The sequence below is a fragment of the Phyllobates terribilis genome, unplaced genomic scaffold (genome assembly GCF_046119375.1).
Source record: "Phyllobates terribilis strain yellow unplaced genomic scaffold, ASM4611937v1 Scaffold_3__8_contigs__length_932513732, whole genome shotgun sequence".
NCBI lineage: Eukaryota > Metazoa > Chordata > Amphibia > Anura > Dendrobatidae > Phyllobates > Phyllobates terribilis.
In genome coordinates, this window is record NW_027362763.1 from 412929955 (window position 1) to 412951599 (window position 21645).

Sequence of the window (21645 nt, forward strand, 5' to 3'; positions counted from 1 at the left end):
TCCATATACCAATCCAGGCCCCCATGTGTCCAGCCTGCTCACCCCCCATATATCAATCCAGGCCCCCATGTGTCCATACTGCTCCCCCCCATATATCAGTCCAGGCCCTGATGTGTCCAGCCTGCTCCCCCATATATCAATCCAGGCCCCCCATGTGTCCAGCGTGCTTTCCCCCCATATATCAATCCAGGCTCCCATGTGTCCATCCTGCTCTCCCCCGTATATCAATCCAGGCCCCCATGTGTCCAGCGTGCTCCTGCCCTCCCATATATCAATCCAGGCTCCCATGTGTCCAGCCTGCTCCCACCCCCCCACATATATCAAACCTGGCCCCCATGTGTCGAGCCTGCTACTCCCATATATCAAACCAGGCCCCCATGTGTCCAGCCTGCTCCCCCCATATATCAGTCCAGGCCCCCATGTGTCCAGCCTGCTCCCCCATATATCAATCCAGGCCTCCTATGTGTCCAGCGTGCTTTCCCCCCATATATCAATCCAGGCCCCCATGTGTCCAGCCTGCTCTCCCCCCATATATCAATCCAGGCCCCCCATGTGTCCAGCGTGCTCCCGCCACCCTATATATCAATCCAGGCCCCCATGTGTCCAGCCTGCTCCCCCTTCATGTGCCCAGCCTGTTCCCCCTTCATGTGTCCGGCCTGCACCCCCCTTCATGTGTCCGGCCTGCATCCCCCTTCATGTGTCCAGCCTGCGCCCCCCTTTATGTGTCCAGTCTGCTCCCCCTTCATGTGTCCCATGTCCAGCCTGGCCCCCCATGTGTCCAGCCTGGCCCCCCATGTGTCAAGCCTGGCCCCCCAAGTGTCCAGCCTGGCCCCCCATATATCAAACCAGGCCCCCATGTGTCCAGCCTGCTCACCCCATATATCAATCCAGGCTCCCGTGTGTCCAGCCTGCTCCCCCCATATATCAATCCAGGCCCCCCATGTGTCCAGCCTGCTCTCCCCCATATATCAATTCTGGCCCCCATGTGCCCAGCCTGCTCTCCCCCCATATATCAATCCAGGCCCCCATGTGTCCAGCCTGCTCCTGCCCCCCCCATATATCAATCCATGCCCCCATGTGTCCAGCCTGCTCCCCCCATATATCAATCCAAGCCCCCATGTGTCCAGTCTGCCCCCCCATATATCACTCCAGGCTCCTATGTGTCCAGCCTGCACCCCCTTCATGTGTCCAGCCTGCACCCCCCTTCATGTGTCCAGCCCGCACCCACCTTCATGTTTCCAGCCTGCACCCACCTTCATGTGTCCAGCCTGCTCCCCATACGTCCATCCAGGGCCCCCCACCCCATATACCCATCCAGGCCCTCCATGTGTCCAGCCTGCCCCCCCCACCCCACTCCATATACCCATCCAGGCCCCCCATGTGTCTAGCCTGCCCTCCCAAATATCCATCCCATACATTAAAAAAAAAAAAAAATCAAATACTCACCTCTCCCATTCTCTGCAGGTCCGGTGTACTCAGTGCGTCTTCTGACGTCACCTCGCCCTCTGCCCTGAGACGTCAGAATCAGAAGACGCTGAGGTGACGTCACTGGAACTGCGGCGAATGAGGAGAGGTGCGTATTCGGGTGGTGACGTGGCCGCCGGCCATGGTCATCTCGGCTGGTCAGGTCTGCGTGCGTGCTCGCACCCCTGCCTCCTGCGCTTTTAAGGGGCTGGTGTCCCTTAAAAAAATGTTTTTTTTCCCCCTCTTCCTCTCATCCACCTTTACCCTGCCAGGCCAGTCTGACCCTGCACATATCTATCATAATCTATGGTGCTATTCACGTGTCCGTTTTTCTACGGTATCAAAATGAAAATTGCCAATACAAGTCTCTGAAAAACACATACAGCGCACTGATGGCATCCGTGTGCTCTCCGTATTTAATATTGCAAAGGATAGAAGAAGCTTTGGAATTCATTTATTTATCCATCCAAGAAAAACACTGATGACACACTGATGGTAAAAACAGATACACGGACCATACACTGATGACACACTGATGGTAAAAACGGACACACAAACCATACACCTATGGCAAAAACAGACACAGAGACCATATACTGATGACACACTGATGGTAAGAACGGACACATGGACCATACACTGAGGACATACTAATGGAAAAAACAGACACACAGACCATACACTGATGACACACTGATGGTATAACTGACACACGGACCATACACTGATGACACACTCATGGTAAAAATGGACACACGGACCATACACTGATGGTAATAACAGACACATAGATGACACACTGATGGTAAAAATGGACACACAGACCATACACTGAGGATACGCTGATGGTAAAAACGGATACACGGACCATACACTGATGACACACTGATGGTAAAAACGGATACACGGACTATACACTGAGGATAAACTGATGGTAAAAACGAACACAGGGACCATACATTGATCACACACTGATTGTAAAAACGGACACACGGAGCATACACTGATGACACACTGATGGTAAAAACGGAAGCACAAACCAAACACTGGCACACTGATGGTAAAAATGGACCATACACTGATGACACACTCATGGTAAAAACGGACACACAGACCATACACTGAGGATACACTGATGGTAAAAACAGACACACAGACCATACACTGATGGTAAAAACGGACACAGGGACCATACTCTGATGACACACTGATGGTAAAAACGGACACAGGGACCATACTCTGATGACACACTGATGGTAAAAACAGACACACAGACCATACACTGATGGTAAAAACAGACACAGGGACCATACTCTGATGACACAATGATGGTAAAAACGTCTATTGGGACCATACACTTGTAGCACACTGATGACCCTGGTACAATTTTTTTCATATGTGTTTACACACACACATGTATGAATGAGGCCTAACTATGGCTCTTTTATGGCACTTTTAGCACGTGAAGAACAAAAAACCATGAAACAATGAAATACAGGTATTGCCATCTTCAGACACCTCCTTGGTAAAAAGTAAGGAAGAAGAAAGGCGAGAGGGAAGCAAGGGGAAGGAGCTTCATTATCTCTGTGAAAGTCCTGTTCCGAGAATGGGGACCGTATGCGGAGATGTCAAATCAGCGCAGTATAGCTAATGCTAAATGGAGATATTTTGTAGTGCAAATTTTAACTGACAAGTGAGAATTCAGAGGAATTTGATGAATTTTTGCTACATAGTCTTCATGCAGCCCTAAATTGAAGATAGAACGTTGAAGTTTATAAAAATAAAGCAGAAAAAAACAAAAAGACTGCTAAAATAATCAAAGTGCACTATATACTATACCAAATATACATCTATATCTGCCTGGGATAGGATTGTAGTTATTTAAGAATCAGTACTCTTAAATATATCAAGTACTTTATATATCAGCCAAATGTGCAACCTTGTATTATACAACAGATGTTTATTCTACAAACAACATTTGCCTTTCCTGTGGGATGTGAAATGATACCCAACAGAAACTAATGATGGAGATGAGCCATCTGTGTACGTATTTATAAGTGGTCAGACATCCTGAATACATGGGAGGATGTAAAGAACAATATTACCGTCTGAACTCTTGTTGAATTTGGGGCTTAAAGAGAACTTGACAGTTGATTCATTCTACCTGAACCAAGGGCAGCATGAAGCATAGACTGGTGTGTTATTTCAGACATGTATCTTCTACTTCGTCATGCTCTAGAACAGTGTTCCCCAACTCCAGTCCTCAAGACCCACCAACAGGTCATGTTTTCAGGATTTCCTTAGTATTGCACAGGTAATAATTCCATCACCTGTGCAATGCTAAGGAAATCCTGTAAACATGATATGTTGGTGGGTCTTGAGGATTGGAGTTGAAAACCACTGCTCTAGAATTTCAGAGAAAACAAACTTTTGAAAGCCAGCCAGGGGCGATCCATGTAGGGTGACTAGTCCAAGAGATAAGCACCAGCAGCTTCTTCACAACCCAGTCTCCTTGATTGACAGGTCTCTCCCTATACACAGTCTAAGTGAGCAGGGCAGTGAGAGGCTGCTAGGGACTTAGTTGCATGTCCCCAGGCCGGCTTTTAAAAAAACATTTTCTCTGAGAAAACATACACAGATACAATAATACAGTCTTTGATTCATCCTGCTAGTGGTCCAGGCAGCATGAATCAGCTGTCAGGTTCCAGTTCATTGTTTAGCCAAATCAGTTTTTAGATTAATTTTGTTGCTTATTTTTCTTTTGTGAATTTTCTATGTTTAAAGTTCCTTTAAAGAGTATCAAAAAACTTGCTAAAAAATGTTAATAAATGAAAATGTATACTGCATGTCCTCTTCATTAAGCTGGAATTAACAATAATACCAAAGTTCAATTGCAAAAAACACAGAATTTTTCTTCTGTACAATAAGATAAACTCTGTATTTCCAGCTGAGTTTTGCATTTGCACAACAATTTTTCAGCTTTTACAAGTAACAAACATTGCATTTGTTTACAGCTGGCACTTTATCTTCGTGATGTCATGGAAAATATTTGGTCTCGGAAAGTACGCGAGAATGCTGATTTTGAGTGGAAACGAAGTATTAAGTTTTACCTAAAGGAAAGAGGTAAAAAAGTAAAAACATGGCCACACATTCAGTTCCTTATGCTTATATGGGGAGGAGTGTATGAGATGTTTACTGGAAAGTAATGTTACCAATAACCCAACAATGAGACCATTAATATTATTTTTACTTATTTATATAGAAGTATCATCTTACATGATGCTGCGTAATGTAGTCTAATGTTCATGTAAAAAACTGTGCATAACAAGTCAAAACAGTAAGCTTTTTATAAGCAAAATGTATAGTCCATGTAAAGCCATCCATTGATAAAAAAAATAATACCTATTCCCTTATCCCCATTTTTCTAAAAAAAAATGTTTGCTTTTGCTTTTTGCCCACACCTCCCAAAGATTATAATAGTCACTATTGAGCCATTTAAAGAGGGTAAACTACATGAGTATAATGCAGCCAGCCCTTGCCATTTATGGAGGGTCTCAGCTCCTGAGCCCGCTGCCTAAATGCACACCCAAAATGTCACATATGTATGACACACGGTGATAAGCAGGGGTGTACTGACTATAGTAGCAGACCGCTTGGCCGCTATGGGGCCCATAAACATAAATTAATACATTTAAAATGAGGAGAAGTTTTTAAAACACCTCTCCATAACCATACATATTAAATATATACTTCCTTCCTGGCATGAACGCTCTCAGCATTTGTATTACGTGATCAGCAAGTAATATGGTTCATATCACACAGAATGCACGGTAGATGCCGCAAACATACAAAAATGCCCCAAACATACAAAAATGACATCCATCCGCCAATTTGTGTCTGTTTCACTGTGGGAAATACTTATAAATCTGACATACGGTCATTGCTCCCTGTATTATTTCATGGTCATAGTTTATACAATGTTACATAATGTACATATTTGGCAGTGTGCGTACATATTTAGCATATGGGAGAAATTTTTGCCTTTTATGCCATTTTCCATATAAAATATATACAAAACAAAAAAAATCTATCAGCTAGATAAGAATAAAAAGCCCTATATATCCTGTGAAATAAAATAAAATACTCAACATTACAAAAACAATTATTTTTGTCTTGGTTAGCAATGCCCAAAATGTTCCCAGTCACGAAAGGGTTAAAGCAAATTTAGTACATCATAGCTGAAATATTCTTTTTTTGCTTTTCTCCCAGATGGATCGTGCAGACATGAGCTTAATATATTGGACACTCAGTATACTTACGGATGTGAATTCAGTGGTGCAAAAATTCCTTTTATTATGAATCCCGTAACTGATAAATGTTTTTTTAAAATATCTCAGGTAAATATTGATGTCTTTAGAGCGCTGTCTTAGACATACGTGACATGGGGGCAAGTCATCAGTGGGGTTTTTTTTCCAGATAAGTGGCATAATACACTTTGAAAAGTCATTGTGGAGTCACACAAAAATTCTGTAACTTTTGATGTTTTTACGACAGTTTGAAGTAGCTCTGCCAAAATGGGCAGCGCTGAGGAGGAGCCAGAGAAGGATGGGGTATGGCTACACCCACCCTTCACATTCATTGAAAATGGCAAAACACATTATGCCAGAAGTGCTAATCCAGTCAATGATTGGAATAACATTTCTGGCTAAGCATACAAAACCGCACACCACTGATAACATGAGTGCACTTGTTTATGATTTTGGCAAATCTAATTATTACATACCCCTCATTAAGACTTGCATACAAAATGCCAGTCTCAATGAATAGGGCCCAATGTGTTTATACAGTGCATTGCTTTGATGAGCCAATATTTCTATTGGGTTGAAACAATGCTAACTAGTGATGAGCGCAAGTGCTCGTTACTCAAGTTTGCCTAGGGTGCTCGGGTATGCACCGAGTATCGCGGGTACTTAAGTGACATGTTCGAGTCCCTGCAGCCGCATGGTTCGCGGCTGTCAGACAGCTACAAAGCATGGGGGGATTACCTGTGTATGGCAGGCAATAGCCGCATGTTTTGTGGCTGTCTAAGAGCCGCGAAACATGCAGCAGCAGGGACTCGAACATGTCACTTAAGCACCCGCGATACTCGGTGCATACCTGAGCACCCGATGCAAACTCGCTCATCACTAATGCTAATCTGTCTTAGTATATCATCTAGATCTCAAATAAATTCATATTAAACGTAGTTAAGATATAAACCACTTATTGAGTTTTCTTGTTCTACATGTCATTACAATGAGGCCACTAATGTGTTTTTATTTCTGTGTGTTTTGCTCTTCTGTCATTTCAATTGGTATGTAAATTAATGCAATGGAAATCTGCCCCAAGTTGACTCATGTAGTAACCGCCTTGATACAAGGACATTGATCAATGATTCCTATTGTCAGCTTGTAGTTCTGTTCCATTTACAGGCATGTAAGCCAATATATTATGTATGTTTGTAGGACTCATATGTCAGATATATTTTGTTTAGCATTTTACATAGTTTTTCAGTGCAATTTTTTTAGTGAAATTAATATTTATCTTGATAGATATTGCAGCAGAATAATGGTGTAATCCTACAAGGAGACCATGGTGCTGGCAAAACAGAAACAATAAAGGTATATATATCCAATTTAAAAGCTTTAATTGACAATTACTATACTATACTATTACTATACTGTACTATATATCTCTGAGTTTCAAAAGCATAGAATTACAGCTGTCTTTAAAGGGAACTCGTCAGTTGTTTTATGCTGCCCAAACTGTGTGCAGCATGAATCAGCGTTTGGCTGCACGATTGCAGCCAGATATTTTTAAATATACTTTAAAGATCCAGGTGGGAACCATAGCCAGAGGCTAGACTAGTCCAGCTCTTCCCAGCAACGCTAGAGATGATTGACAGGTCTCTCACTTTGGGAAAGACTTGTCAATTACCTGCAATAGCGCTCGGAAGAGACGGTCAAGGGCGGAGTTGGACTAGTCTGGTCTCTGACTAAGGTCCCCAGCCAGATCTTTAAAGTATCCGCGATCTGAGTCATGCTGCCTTGGTTTGGGCGACATGAAATAGCTGACAGGTTCCCTTTAAAGTTACATACCTATAGTGGCATTGTATTTATGCCCTATAAAAATCCAGTAGCACTTAACTCATCAATAAGGCCCTACACAAATGGATTGCAAATATACTTGGAGGCCGATCAAACATGGAGTTGCACCAAAAATCTGTGACTTTTGGTGTTTTCATACCACTTACAATCAGCTCCAATGGAAAGGGCAGAGCTGGGGTGGAGCCAGGGTGGGGTTGCTTGTGGTTACACCCACTCATCCGATTCATGAAAAGTGGTAGCATTTTTAATGCCAGAAATGTAATTCCAGTCCCTGTCTGGAGTAGCATTTCTGGTGTTGCACATGGGGGCACACACCACTCAGAAGAGGCAACGAATTCATTAAGTGGCGTGCGCCTCTTAATGAGTTTGGCGTCTCCTCTACTCCATCATGACTGGCGTAGCTTGAGTGTGCACTACGCCAGTCTTGATGAATCAACCCCACAATCTTTTCTTCTGATTGAGGATGCAGTAAATTCCTTTCTCGTTATATAAGTCAGAGCAGGAATGAGTTGATTCAGTAGAAAGTTTTTACACGTAACTCAATATGAGCCTATACTCCAGCTGGATTAGAAAGGCCAGATCTGGCTGGCAGTGATGAATATTTGGAGTGTCAGATCACACAAAGTACTTTCCCATACCAGACTGGACCATTGATTTATGCACACAATCATTTACCAAAAAACAGATCAATCACCAGATTTCATAAAACAAACTGTATATATTATTAAATAGATCTTATAGATATGATGAGGCTGGTGTACATACCGTGATAGTCCAGGTTAGAATGGCTTTTTAACCCTGATATTAAATTTAGCAGTTTATGAATCCAGCTAAGGTGTGAGAGAGCTCTTAAATCTAAGTGTATTCGATCTCTGCCCACAAAGTCTGACTCAGAGCTTTGTGGGCAGTGTGACATTACAGCAATAGTAGGGAGAAGGGACAATGAGGAGCTGTCAATCAGGTTAGGTGGGAGAAGATTCAGCAGCAGCAAGAAGGAGGGCCATTGAGGAGCTGTCAATCAAGTGAGGTGGGTGGAGACTCAGCAGCAATGAATAGGGACTCTGGGGATATATCAAACAGGGTAGGTAGGTGGAGATTCTGCAGCAAGGAAGAGGGACTCAGAGGATATATCAATCAGAATAGTGTAGTGCGGCGGTGTTCACACAGTGCGATTTAACAGGCAGTGACCCAAGAATGTCCAACTTAAAGTTTTTGTTGTCCAAAAATTCACACAGTGAAGGCAGCTTTATCCTTCGGATCGCAGCCGGGTTGTCCAAAATAGTCCGTACAAACAAAACACTGTTGCCGTGGGCGACTGCACCGCCGTGTCACTCTGAGGTGCGTCAGAAGCTTTGCCTTCTTGGTGCTCTTTGTTTATGTCACACAGGCCTGTATAGCACAGAGCCTCCTGCTCTGCATCTTGTAAACCAAAGACTGACCCACCCAAACCTTTGCTGCAGGTTTTTCAATGAAAACTGTCGACATGAGCCACTTGGGAGACCGGGCTGGAGGGAGCGACCCACCCCACTTCCATCCTGTTGATCGCTCCAAAAATAAAAGCCCATGCCGGGTTTTCTTAATCCGACTTGGTCAAATGGCTTGACCAAGTTCAACTTACTTTTATTATGCACTGCAACCACCGCTGTGCCTGGGATTGCAATGCGCTCCAGTGAGTTCAATATGCTTCTATGAGCATCCTGGGGGATACATACCGCCCATCGTATATATGATCTCCCTCACTGCCTCACAGTAGGTACAGTACAGACCAAAAGTTTGGACACACCTTCTCATTTAAAGATTTTTCTGTATTTTCATGACTTTGAAAATTGTACATTCACACTGAAGGCATCAAAACTATGAATTAACACATGTGGAATTATATACTTAACAAAAAAGTGTGAAACAACTGAAAATATGTCTTATATTCTAGGTTCTTCAAAGTCGCCACCTTTTGCTTTGATGACTGCTTTGCAAACTCTTGGCATTCTCTTGATGAGCTTCAAGAGGTAGTCACCAGAAATGGTCTTCCAACAATCTTGAAGGAGTTCCCAGAGATGCTTAGCACTTGTTGGCCCTTTTGCCTTCACTCTGCGGTCCAGCTCACCCCAAACCATCTCGATTGGGTTCAGGTCCGGTGACTGTGGAGGCCAGGTCATCTGGCGTAGCACCCCATCACTCTCCTTCTTGGTCAAATAGCCCTTACACAGCCCGGAGGTGTGTTTGGGGTCATTGTCCTGTTGAAAAATAAATGATGGTCCAACTAAACGCAAACCGGATGGAATAGCATGCCTCTGCAAGATGCTGTGGTAGCCATGCTGGTTCAGTATGCCTTTAATTTTGAATAAATCCCCAACAGTGTCACCAGCAAAGCACCCCCACACCATCACATCTCCTCCTCCATGCTTCACGGTGGTAACCAGGCATGTAGAGTCCATCCGTTCACCTTTTCTGCATCGCACAAAGACACGGTGGTTGGAACCAAAGATCTCAATTTTTGGACTCATCAAACCAAAGCACAGATTTCCACTGGTCTAATGTCCATTCCTTGTGTTCTTTAGCCAAAACAAGTCTCTTCTGCTTGTTGCCTGTCCTTAGCAGTGGTTTCCTAGCAGCTATTTTACCATGAAGGCCTGCTGCACAAAGTCTCCTCTTAACAGTTGTTGAAGAGATGTGTCTGCTGCTAGAACTCTGTGTGGCATTGACCTGGTCTCTAATCTGAGCTGCTGTTAACCTGCGATTTCTGAGGCTGGTGACTCGGATAAACTTATCCTCAGAAGCAGAGGTGACTCTTGGTCTTCCTTTCCTGGGGCGGTCCTCATGTGAGCCAGTTTCTTTGTAGCGCTTGGTGGTTTTTGCAACTGCACTTGGGGACACTTTCAAAGTTTGGCCAATTTTTCGGACTGACTGACCTTCATTTGTTAAAGTAATGATGGCCACTCGTTTTTCTTTACTTAGCTGCTTTTTTCTTGCCATAATACAAATTCTAACAGTTTATTCAGTAGGACTATCAGCTGTGTATCCACCAGACTTCAGCACAACACAACTGATGGTCCCAACCCCATTTATAAGGCAAGAAATCCCACTTATTAAACCTGACAGGGCACACCTGTGAAGTGAAAACCATTTCCAGTGACTACCTCTTGAAGCTCATCAAGAGAATGCCAAGAGTGTGCAAAGCAGTCATCAAAGCAAAAGGTGGCTACTTTGGAAAACCAAGAATATAAGACATATTTTCAGTTGTTTCATACTTTTTTGTTTAAGTATATAATTCCACATGTGTTAATTCATAGTTTTGATGCCTTCAGTGTGAATGTACAATTTTTAAAGTCATGAAAATACAGAAAAATCTTTAAATGAGAAGATGTGTCCAAACTTTTGGTCTGTACTGTAGGTGAAGATTAAGAATTATACATCCGTTCTGATATTAATTATTACAGAAGATATACCAGCTTCATCAGGTGATCTATTTAAAAAAGTATGCAGCAATTATTGTGACAGATTCGCTAAGCATACAAAGGTGGTATTATCTTTGGTAAAGTGAAGCAATTCTCAAGTAGTGCTACGTGCCCAACAATATGCAATAAATTCATAGTTACATAGTTACATAGTTCATAAGGCCGAAAAAAGACTAGCGTCCATCCAGTTCAGCTTATTTCTTGTGCACTGCAGCTATTCCGCAGCGTTGATCCAGGGGAAGGCAAAAAAAAAACATGCGGTATAGGCCAATTTACATCATTGAGGAAAAATTCACTTCCCGACTCCAATCAGATTAAATCCCTGGATTTATTCGCATATATGTCAATTCTATCCGGTACCCAGATGTACAGTGGTGGCCAAAAGTATTGGCACCCCTGCAATTCTGTCAGATAATACTCAGTTTCTTCCCGAAAATGATTGCAATCACAAATTCTTTGGTATTATTATCTTCATTTAATTTGTCTTCAATGAAAAAAACACAAAAAGAATTGTCCTAAAGCCAAATTGGATATAATTTCACACCAAACCTAAAAAAGGGGGTGGACAAAAGTATTGGCACTATTTGAAAAATCATGTGATGCTTCTCTAATTCGTGTAATTAACAGCACCTGTAACTTACCTGTGGCACCTAACAGGTGTTGGCAATAACTAAATCACACTTGCACACTTGCAGCCAGTTAACATGGATTAAAGTTGGCTCAACCTCTGTCCTGTGTCCTTGTGTGTACCACTTTGAGCATGGAGAAAAGAAAGAAGACCAAAGAACTGTCTGAGGACTTGAGAAACCAAATTGTGAGGAAGCATGAGCAATCTCAAGGCTACAAGTCCATCTCCAAAGATCTGAATGTTCCTGTGTCTTCCGTGCGCAGTGTCATCAAGAAGTTTAAAGCCCATGACACTGTGGCTAACCTCCCTAGATGTGGACGGAAAATAAAAATTGACGAGAGATTTCAACGCAAGATTGTGCGGATGGTGGATAAAGAACCTCGACTAACATCCAAACAAGTTCAAGCTGCCCTGCAGTCCGAGGGTACAACAGTGTCAACCCGTACTATCCGTCGGCGTCTGAATGAAAAGGGACTGTATGGTAGGATACCCAGGAAGACCCCACTTCTTACCCCGAGACATAAAAAAGCCAGGCTGGAGTTAGCCAAAACTTACCTGAGAAAGCCTAACATGTTTTGGAAGAATGTTCTCTGGTCAGATGAGACAAAAGTAGAGCTTTTTGGTAAAAAGCATCAACATAGAATGTACAGGAAAAAAAAGAGGCGTTCAAAGAAAAGAACACGGTCCCTACAGTCAAACATGGCGGAGGTTCCCTGATGTTTTGGGGTTGCTTTGCTGCCTCTGGCACTGGACTGTTTGACCGTGTGCATGGCATTATGAAGTCTGAAGACTACCAACAAATTTTGCAGCATAATGTAGGGCCCAGCGTGAGAAAGCTGGGTCTCCCTCAGAGGTCATGGGTCTTCCAGCAGGACAATGACCCAAAGCACACTTCCAAAAGCACTATAAAATGGTTTGAGAGAAAGCACTGGAGACTTCTAAGGTGGCCAGCAATGAGTCCAGACCTGAATCCCATAGAACACCTGTGGAGAGATCTCAAAATGGCAGTTTGGAGAAGGCACCCTTCAAATATCAGGGACCTGGAGCAGTTTGCCAAAGAAGAATGGTCTACAATTCCAGCAGAGCATTGTAAGAAACTCATTGATGGTTTCCGGAAGCGGTTGTTCGCAGTTATTTTGGCTAAAGGTTGTGCAGCCAAGTATTAGGCTGAGGGTGCCAATACTTTTGTCTGGCTCATTTTTGGAGTTTTGTGTGAAATGATCAATGATTTGATTTTTGCTTCATTCTCTTTTGTATTTTTTCCTTACAAGCAAATTAAATGAAGAGAATAATACCAAAGAATTTGTGATTTCAATCATTTTCAGGAAGAAACTGAGTATTATCTGTCAGAATTGCAGGGGTGCCAATACTTTTGGCCACCACTGTATGAAGAGTGCTTATATTAAATACTTATGGTATGGTGTACTTACAGTATATGAACACATAGGCATATTAGAAGTAACTTATATGGGAGAAAATTACCCTGCATATCAGCTTGTGCTATTTCAAGCAATGCTGGCAGCTGCCTCCAACGTCCAATCTCCGTCACATACCCAGTGTCCATCTCTCAGATATTAGACAGCTGTATTCTAAACTAGGGTCATAATAGCTAACCATACAAATTGTACCAATATTAAGAGCATAAAGAGAGCTTGTATTTCATTGGGCCCCTCTTTTTAGCCCCGTGGATCCATTTTAATAAAACAAGGCAAAACCTATGTAGCACGATTATTGGTCATTTCATTGTGCATCAGTAATTTGGCCTTATGCGTACGTGTATACTGGAGTAGTTTGTGTTATTGAAGATACAAATGAGTATAGACCATACATTTTCATTGACTTACATGTTGCTACTTCTCCTATTCGCTCTTCATACCAATAATTATATATGGCATAATTTACCCACCACTATAACAATGAGAATGTCAAATATACAACCATTAGGCCACAAGTTGTGTTCCCCGTTAAGTCACAGTGTGTTCCGTGTAGTCATCCAGTGTCATTTATGCTCTACTAGTCTCATATGCCCCTGAAATATAGCCACATTGATTATCCAATACAAGCCACAACCTCGCAGGTATGATAAATATACAATTATACATGCTTATGTACAAATTATTACTACTGCTTTTATTTGTTTGATATTAATTCATGTGTTTCTTATGTTTTTTTTCTATATGCCATAGGGGCTGTCTTATCTACTAGGAAATTTCCTTTACGTCTTCACATGTTCTTCAGTGAGTAACATATCTGCTCTCAGCAGAGTCATAAACGGAACAGGTCTTGTAAGTATCTCACATTATAAGGTGCCCATGCAAACAACAAGGCCAGGGGTGGTGAATCATTCTGACAGTGTGCCAAAATAGTCAACCATCTTTTTGTATAGTTTTCTTGAGATCGAGTGTACCAATAAATATGCATCCAAAATTTTAATGTCAAGCATAGGTGAAGACCACTCTAATAGTGTCAGCCTTAGGACCTCCACACCAGGCCTGCCACAGGATCTCATCATAGTGTCTACCATAGCGCTCTTATGATAGAGACAAACAAGTAACATAGCTACGACAACCATAGGACCCCCCATAACAATGGTTATTGGTTAATAGTGTTGCCCACTACATTATATTGATGACCAGTTGTTTGGACAGCTCATCAATGTGTTAGATCGTAGAGATCTGATACCCAAAACTTCCACTGATCAGCTGTTTTCATCTCCAGTGGAAGCCACATGTAAACAGCTTACGGAGCAGAACACCCCAGCTCTGAAAACCGTTTAGTGGCTTCTATAGATCATTTCCTATTGAAGAGAATAGAAGCAGAACTGCAATACCCACAACAGTGACTACTAAACAGCTTGGTGTTCTGCCCCGTATGCTGCTTACATCCAGCCGTCACATGAGCTGATAACACCTCATCGATTGGGGTGTTGGGTGTTAGACTCCTACCAATTGATGAAAGTTGTGGACAACCCCTTTAATGGAATGGGTGGGCTCTTGCCAGGGCATTATTGCTCATGTATAACACTATCATCATGTGATGTGTCTAATTTTTATGGCTGGGATGGTGCAATGCAGTTTTTTTTTTTTGCATACAGTATATTGATGTGAACAGTATTTTTCGAAGAAGTCAAAGAAACCCTTTAAAGCACATATGTCAAACTATGGCCCATGGGCCAAATCTGGCCCGCAGGGTGGTTTTATTTTACCCGCAATACCAGAACCACCACCCCTATGTGAAGCCATTATTTTGTATGGAGGAATGTGTGGGCCCATTATACTGTATTTAGGACTATGTTGGGCCATTATACTGTATGGAGGACTATGTAGGGCCATTGTTCTGTATGGAAGACTGTGTGGGGTGTTATTCTGTATGGAGGACTATGTGGGGCCCATTATTCTGTATGGAGGATTATGTGGTGCCCATTATACTGTATGGAGGACTATGTTGGGTCATTATTCTGTATGGAGGACTATCTAGGGCCATTGTTCTGTATGGAGGACTGTGTGGGGCCCATTATTCTGTATGGAGGACTATGTGGGGCCCATTATTCTGTATGGAAGATTATGTGGGGCCCATTATACTGTATGGAGGACTATGTGGGGCCCATTATTCTGTATGGAGGACTATGTGGGGCCCATTATTCTGTATGGAGGATTATGTGGGGCCCATTATACTGTATGGAGGACTATGTGGGGCCCATTATACTGTATGGAGGACTATGTGGGGCCATTATACTGTATGGAGAACTATGTGCGGCCCATTATTCTGTATGGAGGACTATGTGGGGCCATTATTTTGTATGGTGGACTATGTGGTGCCTATAATACTGTATGAAGGACTATGTGGGGCCCATTCTGTATGAAGGACTATGTGGGACCCATTCTGTATGAAGGACTATGTGGGGCCCATTCTGTATGGAGGACTATGTGGGGCCCATTATTCTGTATGGAAGACTTTGTGGGACCATTTACTGTATGGAGGACTATGTGGGACCCATTTTACTGTATGGAGGACTGTGTGGTGCCCATTATACTGTATACTGGTTGGCCGGCGACTTTGACCAAGTTTTTCATTTTGGCCCTGTGTGTGTTTGAATTTGACATCTCTGCTTTAAACAGAATCTGTCACTAAATTTTTGCTACCTCATCTGAGAGCAGCATAATATAGAGACAGAGACCTTATTCAAGCAAGGTATCACTTACTAAGTGTATTTTTGACAAAATAACTATTTTATCAGCAGGAGATTGTCACTGGAGGACTAGTAAACCTGCTACCAGGTAGTCAAGCAAATTCATGAGCTCCGTTTAACACACCCCCCTCACCATTGATTGGCAGCTTTCTGCCCACATACAGTGTATACAGAAAGCTGCCTATCAGTAGTGTGGGTGTGAACTACCTGGCAGCCGGTTTACTAGTCCTCTAGTGATAATCTCCTACTGATAAAATTGTGATTTTATCAAAACTATACAAATCAGCCCAGTAAGTGACACATCGCTGACATCATTATCTCTGTCTCTACATTATGTTGCTCTCAGATTAGTTGGCAAAAACCTGGTGACAGATTCCCTTTAAGAGTTTCTCTTGTAACATGCAAGTAATCAACTCCTGAATATCGTTTCTTTTGTAGGATGGATGCTGGAGCTGCTTTGACGATTTCCATCTCCTCCCTGAGGATGCAGTATCTGTCTTTATGCACAGTTCACAGTCTCTTTATGAATCATTACAAGCAAAACGGCCCCAAATCACTTTACAGGATGGATCTCAGGTCGGGAAGCATTTGCATTGAATCCTTTTATCTTATGACTGTTCCTTTGGAGATAATCTCCTTACCTAATCTTTCTGAGGCCTAAATACAATCCTTTTTAGTGCTGTTTTACATATGAGAAAATTTGCGCTGGACTACGAGATTGCAATAAGAAGTAATGAGAAGTGGTAGGGTAAAAGGTATATTTATTACAATAAAATGACAAACATTAAGAAATATTAAAATCAATACAAAAGGGGATGTGGACGATGGTCCTGATTGCAGGGACGGAGTCCTGTTTAGGATCAAATTCGTATTGGAAGCGGTTGGTGAATAGGTACATAGAGGTCAATATAATTTGAGGTGGTGATACACCTTAAAGAAAAAAAGGGAAATTGGGTTAGGTTTTAGGTTGTTTTACAGAATGGTTGGATCGGGATTCTGTGTTTATACCTGGATGAGTCTAGGTGTTCCGTGGGATTAAACGGTCTCGTAGGCCGTTGTGGATCCAACGAGGGAAAACTACAGGAAGGAACATAAGGATAGGATCAGCAATAAGTGGTGAAAAACTGATGGTTATAAGTGACCATACCTGACTGACAGGGCAAGGTCCCTGTACCTACTGAGACTGAGTAGGAGGTGATATGGTCCTTTTAGTTACCTAGATAGAGAAGGCACATGGATTATAAATAGGTGGTCGCATCAGTATCAATACTGTGGATATAAGACCTAGATATACCTACTGGCAAAAAGTGGATGTTGGAATTACTGTGTGCGTATGGAACGGAGTACAGATCTGATCCCGTAGTCAGAAGTGGTTATGGTGATAGCCCCAATATGCACTTGGTACAAAGCACAGCGCTGGTGCAGGCAGATATCTGCTGGTAGTTATTAAAACTTTAGTGGTGGCTGGGTAATAATGTTGAAGAACCTGGTTTTGGTGTAGACAGCAGGTGGCGTTAGCTTTATTGCAGTCGGAAAATCTGTAAGCGCAGTCACAGTTCCACATCAGAAAGTCATACCTTTTTGGCTGTAATGGATGATTACAGGGTGTGGCTGGTGGAATGCCGGTAGATGGCTTACCTCCTTAAGGGTGCCTTGTCGGGTGGTGAAGCCCGTGCGGTGGAGGGTTAAGTGGTTGGTGGAGTTGCAGCAGAGCAGAGTCCCGACCGATGACTCGTGCTCTCAAAGATCCTGGCATGTTAGCGGTACAGGACCTGCGTGACGTCACAGTCACATGATCCTCACGTGACAGGCTGAAGACTGAGCAGCAGGAGGACCAAAATTCCTACGCGTTTCGGAGGCATTCGGCTTCCTTCATCAGGGATGGTGCTGCTGATGTAAGTGGTCCTTTATATAGGGGATGCTGAAATGGAGATCATTGGAATGCAAAAAGTTCTATGTCGCTATTCAGGCCCCTTGGTATAAGCGTGTCCATTTTAAAGATCCAGGAACTTTCTGTATGGGACATTCTTTTGATATAGTCCCCTTTTCTCCAATGTTTTGGTACAATCTGTATCCCTATAATCTGTGTGCCTTGTATATGTCCCCCATGTACCTCTACGAAATGTTTAGAAACGGGATGACCCATAAAACGATTTTTGATATTCCGTAGGTGCTCTTTAATGCGTTTGCTCATGGGTCATTTGGTGCGACCTAAATAATGTTTGCCACAAGGGCATTTCCGGCAGTATATGACTCCTTGTGAGGAACATGTGATGAAGTCCTTAATCGGATATTCGTTTTGGTCCGTTTTTGTTTGCTAGTGAGCGAGTACCTGCAGGCGTTGTATTTTTTGCAGGGGTAAAAGCCATGTGAATGGGGCAAATCTGATTTCTGAAGTACGTGGGTTCCTAACTGATGGGGCGATAAGGTTGCCCAAATTGTTGGCTTTCCTAATAATAAATTTAGGTTGTGGTGGTAGTTTTCCTCCAAGAATTTTGTCATCCTTTAGGATGTCCCAATGATTTTTTACTATTTTACATAGTAAATTTATATTTGAGTTGAATTGTACAATAATTGATATATCTCCTAAGGGTTCGTTGGATATAGAGTTTATTTCATCTGTTTCTGTATACTGATTTTTATCACGTAACAACATAGTTCTAGGGATTTTCTTAACCTGATTTTTGACTGTTTCCAGAAGAGGTGCCTGATAGCCTTTTTCTAAAAAATTTTTAGTCAGAATGCCCGCTTCCTCATCAAAATCTTGCAGTTGGGAGCAATTTCGATGTAATCTCATATATTGGCTACGAGGTATATTTAATAGCCAATTAGGTAGGTGGCCACTATCAATTGGAATAAAACTATTGGCATCCGTTGGTTTGGAGTAGGTCCTCGTATGGATATGACCCTTATTAATATATATATATTAAGGTCCAAGAAATTAATTTGTTGTGTACTTGTATTTGAGGTAAATTCAAGATGAAAATCATTTTGATTGATAGCCTCTAGGAATCGATTAAGTGAGTCTTGGTCTCCCGACCAAATGAAGAGAATGTCGTCTATGAACCGTTACCAGAGGACCAGGTTCGCACGCAGCACCCCCCCTTGGCAGATGGCCGTTTCTTCCCACCTGCCCACGTAGAGGTTAGCATAACTGGGGGCGAACCTGGTCCCCATGCGTGTGCCCCATTGCTGGGAGTAGTAGTGCGACTGGTGGAGAAAAAAATGATGGGCGAGTATGAACTGCATGCATTCTTTAATAAATGAAATTTGGTCAGGTGGTGTTTGACTGAATTTATGTAGGAAATGAGTTGCTGCCTCGCAGAATTTATCGTGCTGAATGACTGTATAAAGTGAGGATATATCAAAAGTGCCTAGGATGTAGTTATCCTTCCAGGTTATTTTTTTGAGGAGTTGTAAAATGTGTTTACTGTCCTTTAGGCAGGTTGGTAGCATGGGTACTAGATTATGCTAGATCATTGCTCTCACCCACAAAGCTCTCCACAGTTCTGCACCACCTTATATCTCCTCTCTCATCTCAGTCTATCGTCCTACACGTGCCCTCCGTTCCACAAATGACCTAAGACTAACATCCCCCATAATCCGAACCTCGCACCTCCGTCTCCAAGACTTCTCTCGTGCTGTACCAGTTCTCTGGAATGCTCTACCCCAGACGATCCGATTGATGCCTAGCCCCGATGTCTTCAAGCGCGCTTTAAAAACCCATCTCTTTAAACAGGCCTACCACCTCAAATACCAAGTAAACTAACTTTCCCCTGTTCCCTCCTAAATACTATTCAGAATCTGCTCCCTACTGTTCATCTGTCTCTACACCCTCCATGCACACGATAACTGCACTCGGTAATTGAGTATTGCACTTGAACATACAGGCTGATGACCGGATCATACAGTTTTATATGAAAATCCCTATTTACTATAATTGCCTGACCTGAAAGAACAAGCACTTTTCACCTATTGTGTCCCCCCTTTTCCTTGTAGAATGTAAGCTCGCGAGCAGGGACCTCACTCCTGATGTAACTGTTTAAACTGTCTCACCTTGTATTGAATTTATTGTCTGTACATGTCCCCGCTTAATTGTAAAGTGCTGCGGAATATGTTGGCGCTATATAAATAAAAATTATTATTAAATTATTATTATTATTATTATGCAGGTGGTGGTCTACATACCTGGAAAGATTAGATGTCAGGCATTGGATGCCTGATATGATTGGTCTTCCGGGGGGATTGGTGAAGGATTTGTGAATTTTAGGGAGATAGTAGAAGATGGCCAGCCTCGGGTGAGGTATAGTAATATATTCAAATTTATGTTTGTTTAAGAAGCCCTCTCGAAATCCTCTGGTAGTAAGGTTTTTCATTTCAGTGAGGAATGCCCTGGTAGGGTCTTGTTTCAGTATTTTATAAGTGCGTGTATCACTCAGGAGTCTTATGGCTTCTTTTTCGTATTGTTGTGTGTCTAGAACAACAATGCCCCCGCCTTTATCCGCTGGTCGAATAACAATGTTTTTGTTATTTTGTAATTGCCGTATTGCTCTTTGCTCTACTACTGTCAGATTGTGTTTGAATTTAGTACATCTTTTGTCACCAATGCGGCGGATGTCATTGGTGACGTTTTTTTGAAAGTTATAAAAAGCCTCAGAGTATTCGTTTAATGGGTTAAAGTTGGATTTATTTTTATGTTTGGTGTGGATGAATTTGGTGGTGGAAGGGTCTGACGGATTCTGAGTATCTCCTGTTGGTGTTTTTTTCATAAAATGTTTTTTGATAGCTAGCTTCCTCATAAATTGTTTTATTCCGAAGAAAGCTTGAAATTTATCAAATTTGGAAGCTGGGGCATATTTTAGACCCTTATTGAGGAGTGAGATTTCATTACTTTTAAGTGGGTATTGACTTAAATTAAAAATCCCTCTGGTGTTTTCCATTACTGTTCCTATTTCCTGAAGTTGTTTTGTCTTCTTTTTGGTGAATTGACCATAACCACCCCCCCCCCCCCCCCCGCTGCCCCTCTTACGTTTCTTTTTGGGGCCACCTGAAAAAAATTAGAAGTGCTAGCTCTTTTTCTCACTTGTGGGGGGTGGGAAGTAGTGACAATAGGTGGTGTCTCCCCCTCCTGAGGTGTATTCAAATGGTTGATTTGGGTTGATGGGGGGTTTCAGCAAGGTTGTTTAATAGGTCAAATCTATTTTGTGTAGTGACCGGAGTTGTCACTGGCGGACTCGTGATAGTGGGCGGGATAGTTGCATTACCGGGTTCTTGGTTATGCGATAAATGTTCGCTTTTATGATGGGGAGGTGAGGGGTCACCTTCAGACGTTGGATAAGTAGAAAATCTGTCTTCGGATGTTGGGGTATTTGGAGGAGAAGCCCCTACCCCATCAATGACTTTGAATACGTTACTGTGTCTTTTACATGGTCTGGGTCTCTGCAATGGGATAGCGTCTCGTCCGAATTTCTTTTGCTTTTTTTCTATGATGTCCCTTTCTTTGGTGTTAATCCTATTCCTTATACTAGTGGTAAGTTGAGAAATTTCAGGGTGATTTTGAAAGGGTTTAATTTCATCGTAGAGGTTGGAGATTTTAGTTTTGCTGTCCAACACTTGTTTTTTTCTTTTATCGATAATGAACTTTACCGCTTGTTTTGAGAATAGGTTAAACATATGGTCCCATTCCAAAAGAGTAGCGGGGTCCCCTATACCACCAGATAGGGGTTTTGAGATTTGTAAGCCTTGTGGGATGCTGTCGTAGGC

The 21645-nt window shown here is 42.5% G+C and overlaps 1 protein-coding gene across 1 annotated transcript in view; it reads left to right on the forward strand.

The window, feature by feature from the left end:
* The window catches only part of LOC141259500 (dynein axonemal heavy chain 5-like), a 482742-nt gene that overhangs the window by 233770 nt on the left and 227327 nt on the right, over nt 1-21645 (forward strand). Inside the window, exons 43-47 of the mRNA XM_073675609.1 lie at nt 4479-4587; nt 5734-5861; nt 7056-7124; nt 13880-13978; nt 16321-16458. Of these exons, the coding sequence (XP_073531710.1) occupies nt 4479-4587; nt 5734-5861; nt 7056-7124; nt 13880-13978; nt 16321-16458 (543 nt within the window). The remainder of the gene's footprint in view (nt 1-4478; nt 4588-5733; nt 5862-7055; nt 7125-13879; nt 13979-16320; nt 16459-21645) is intronic.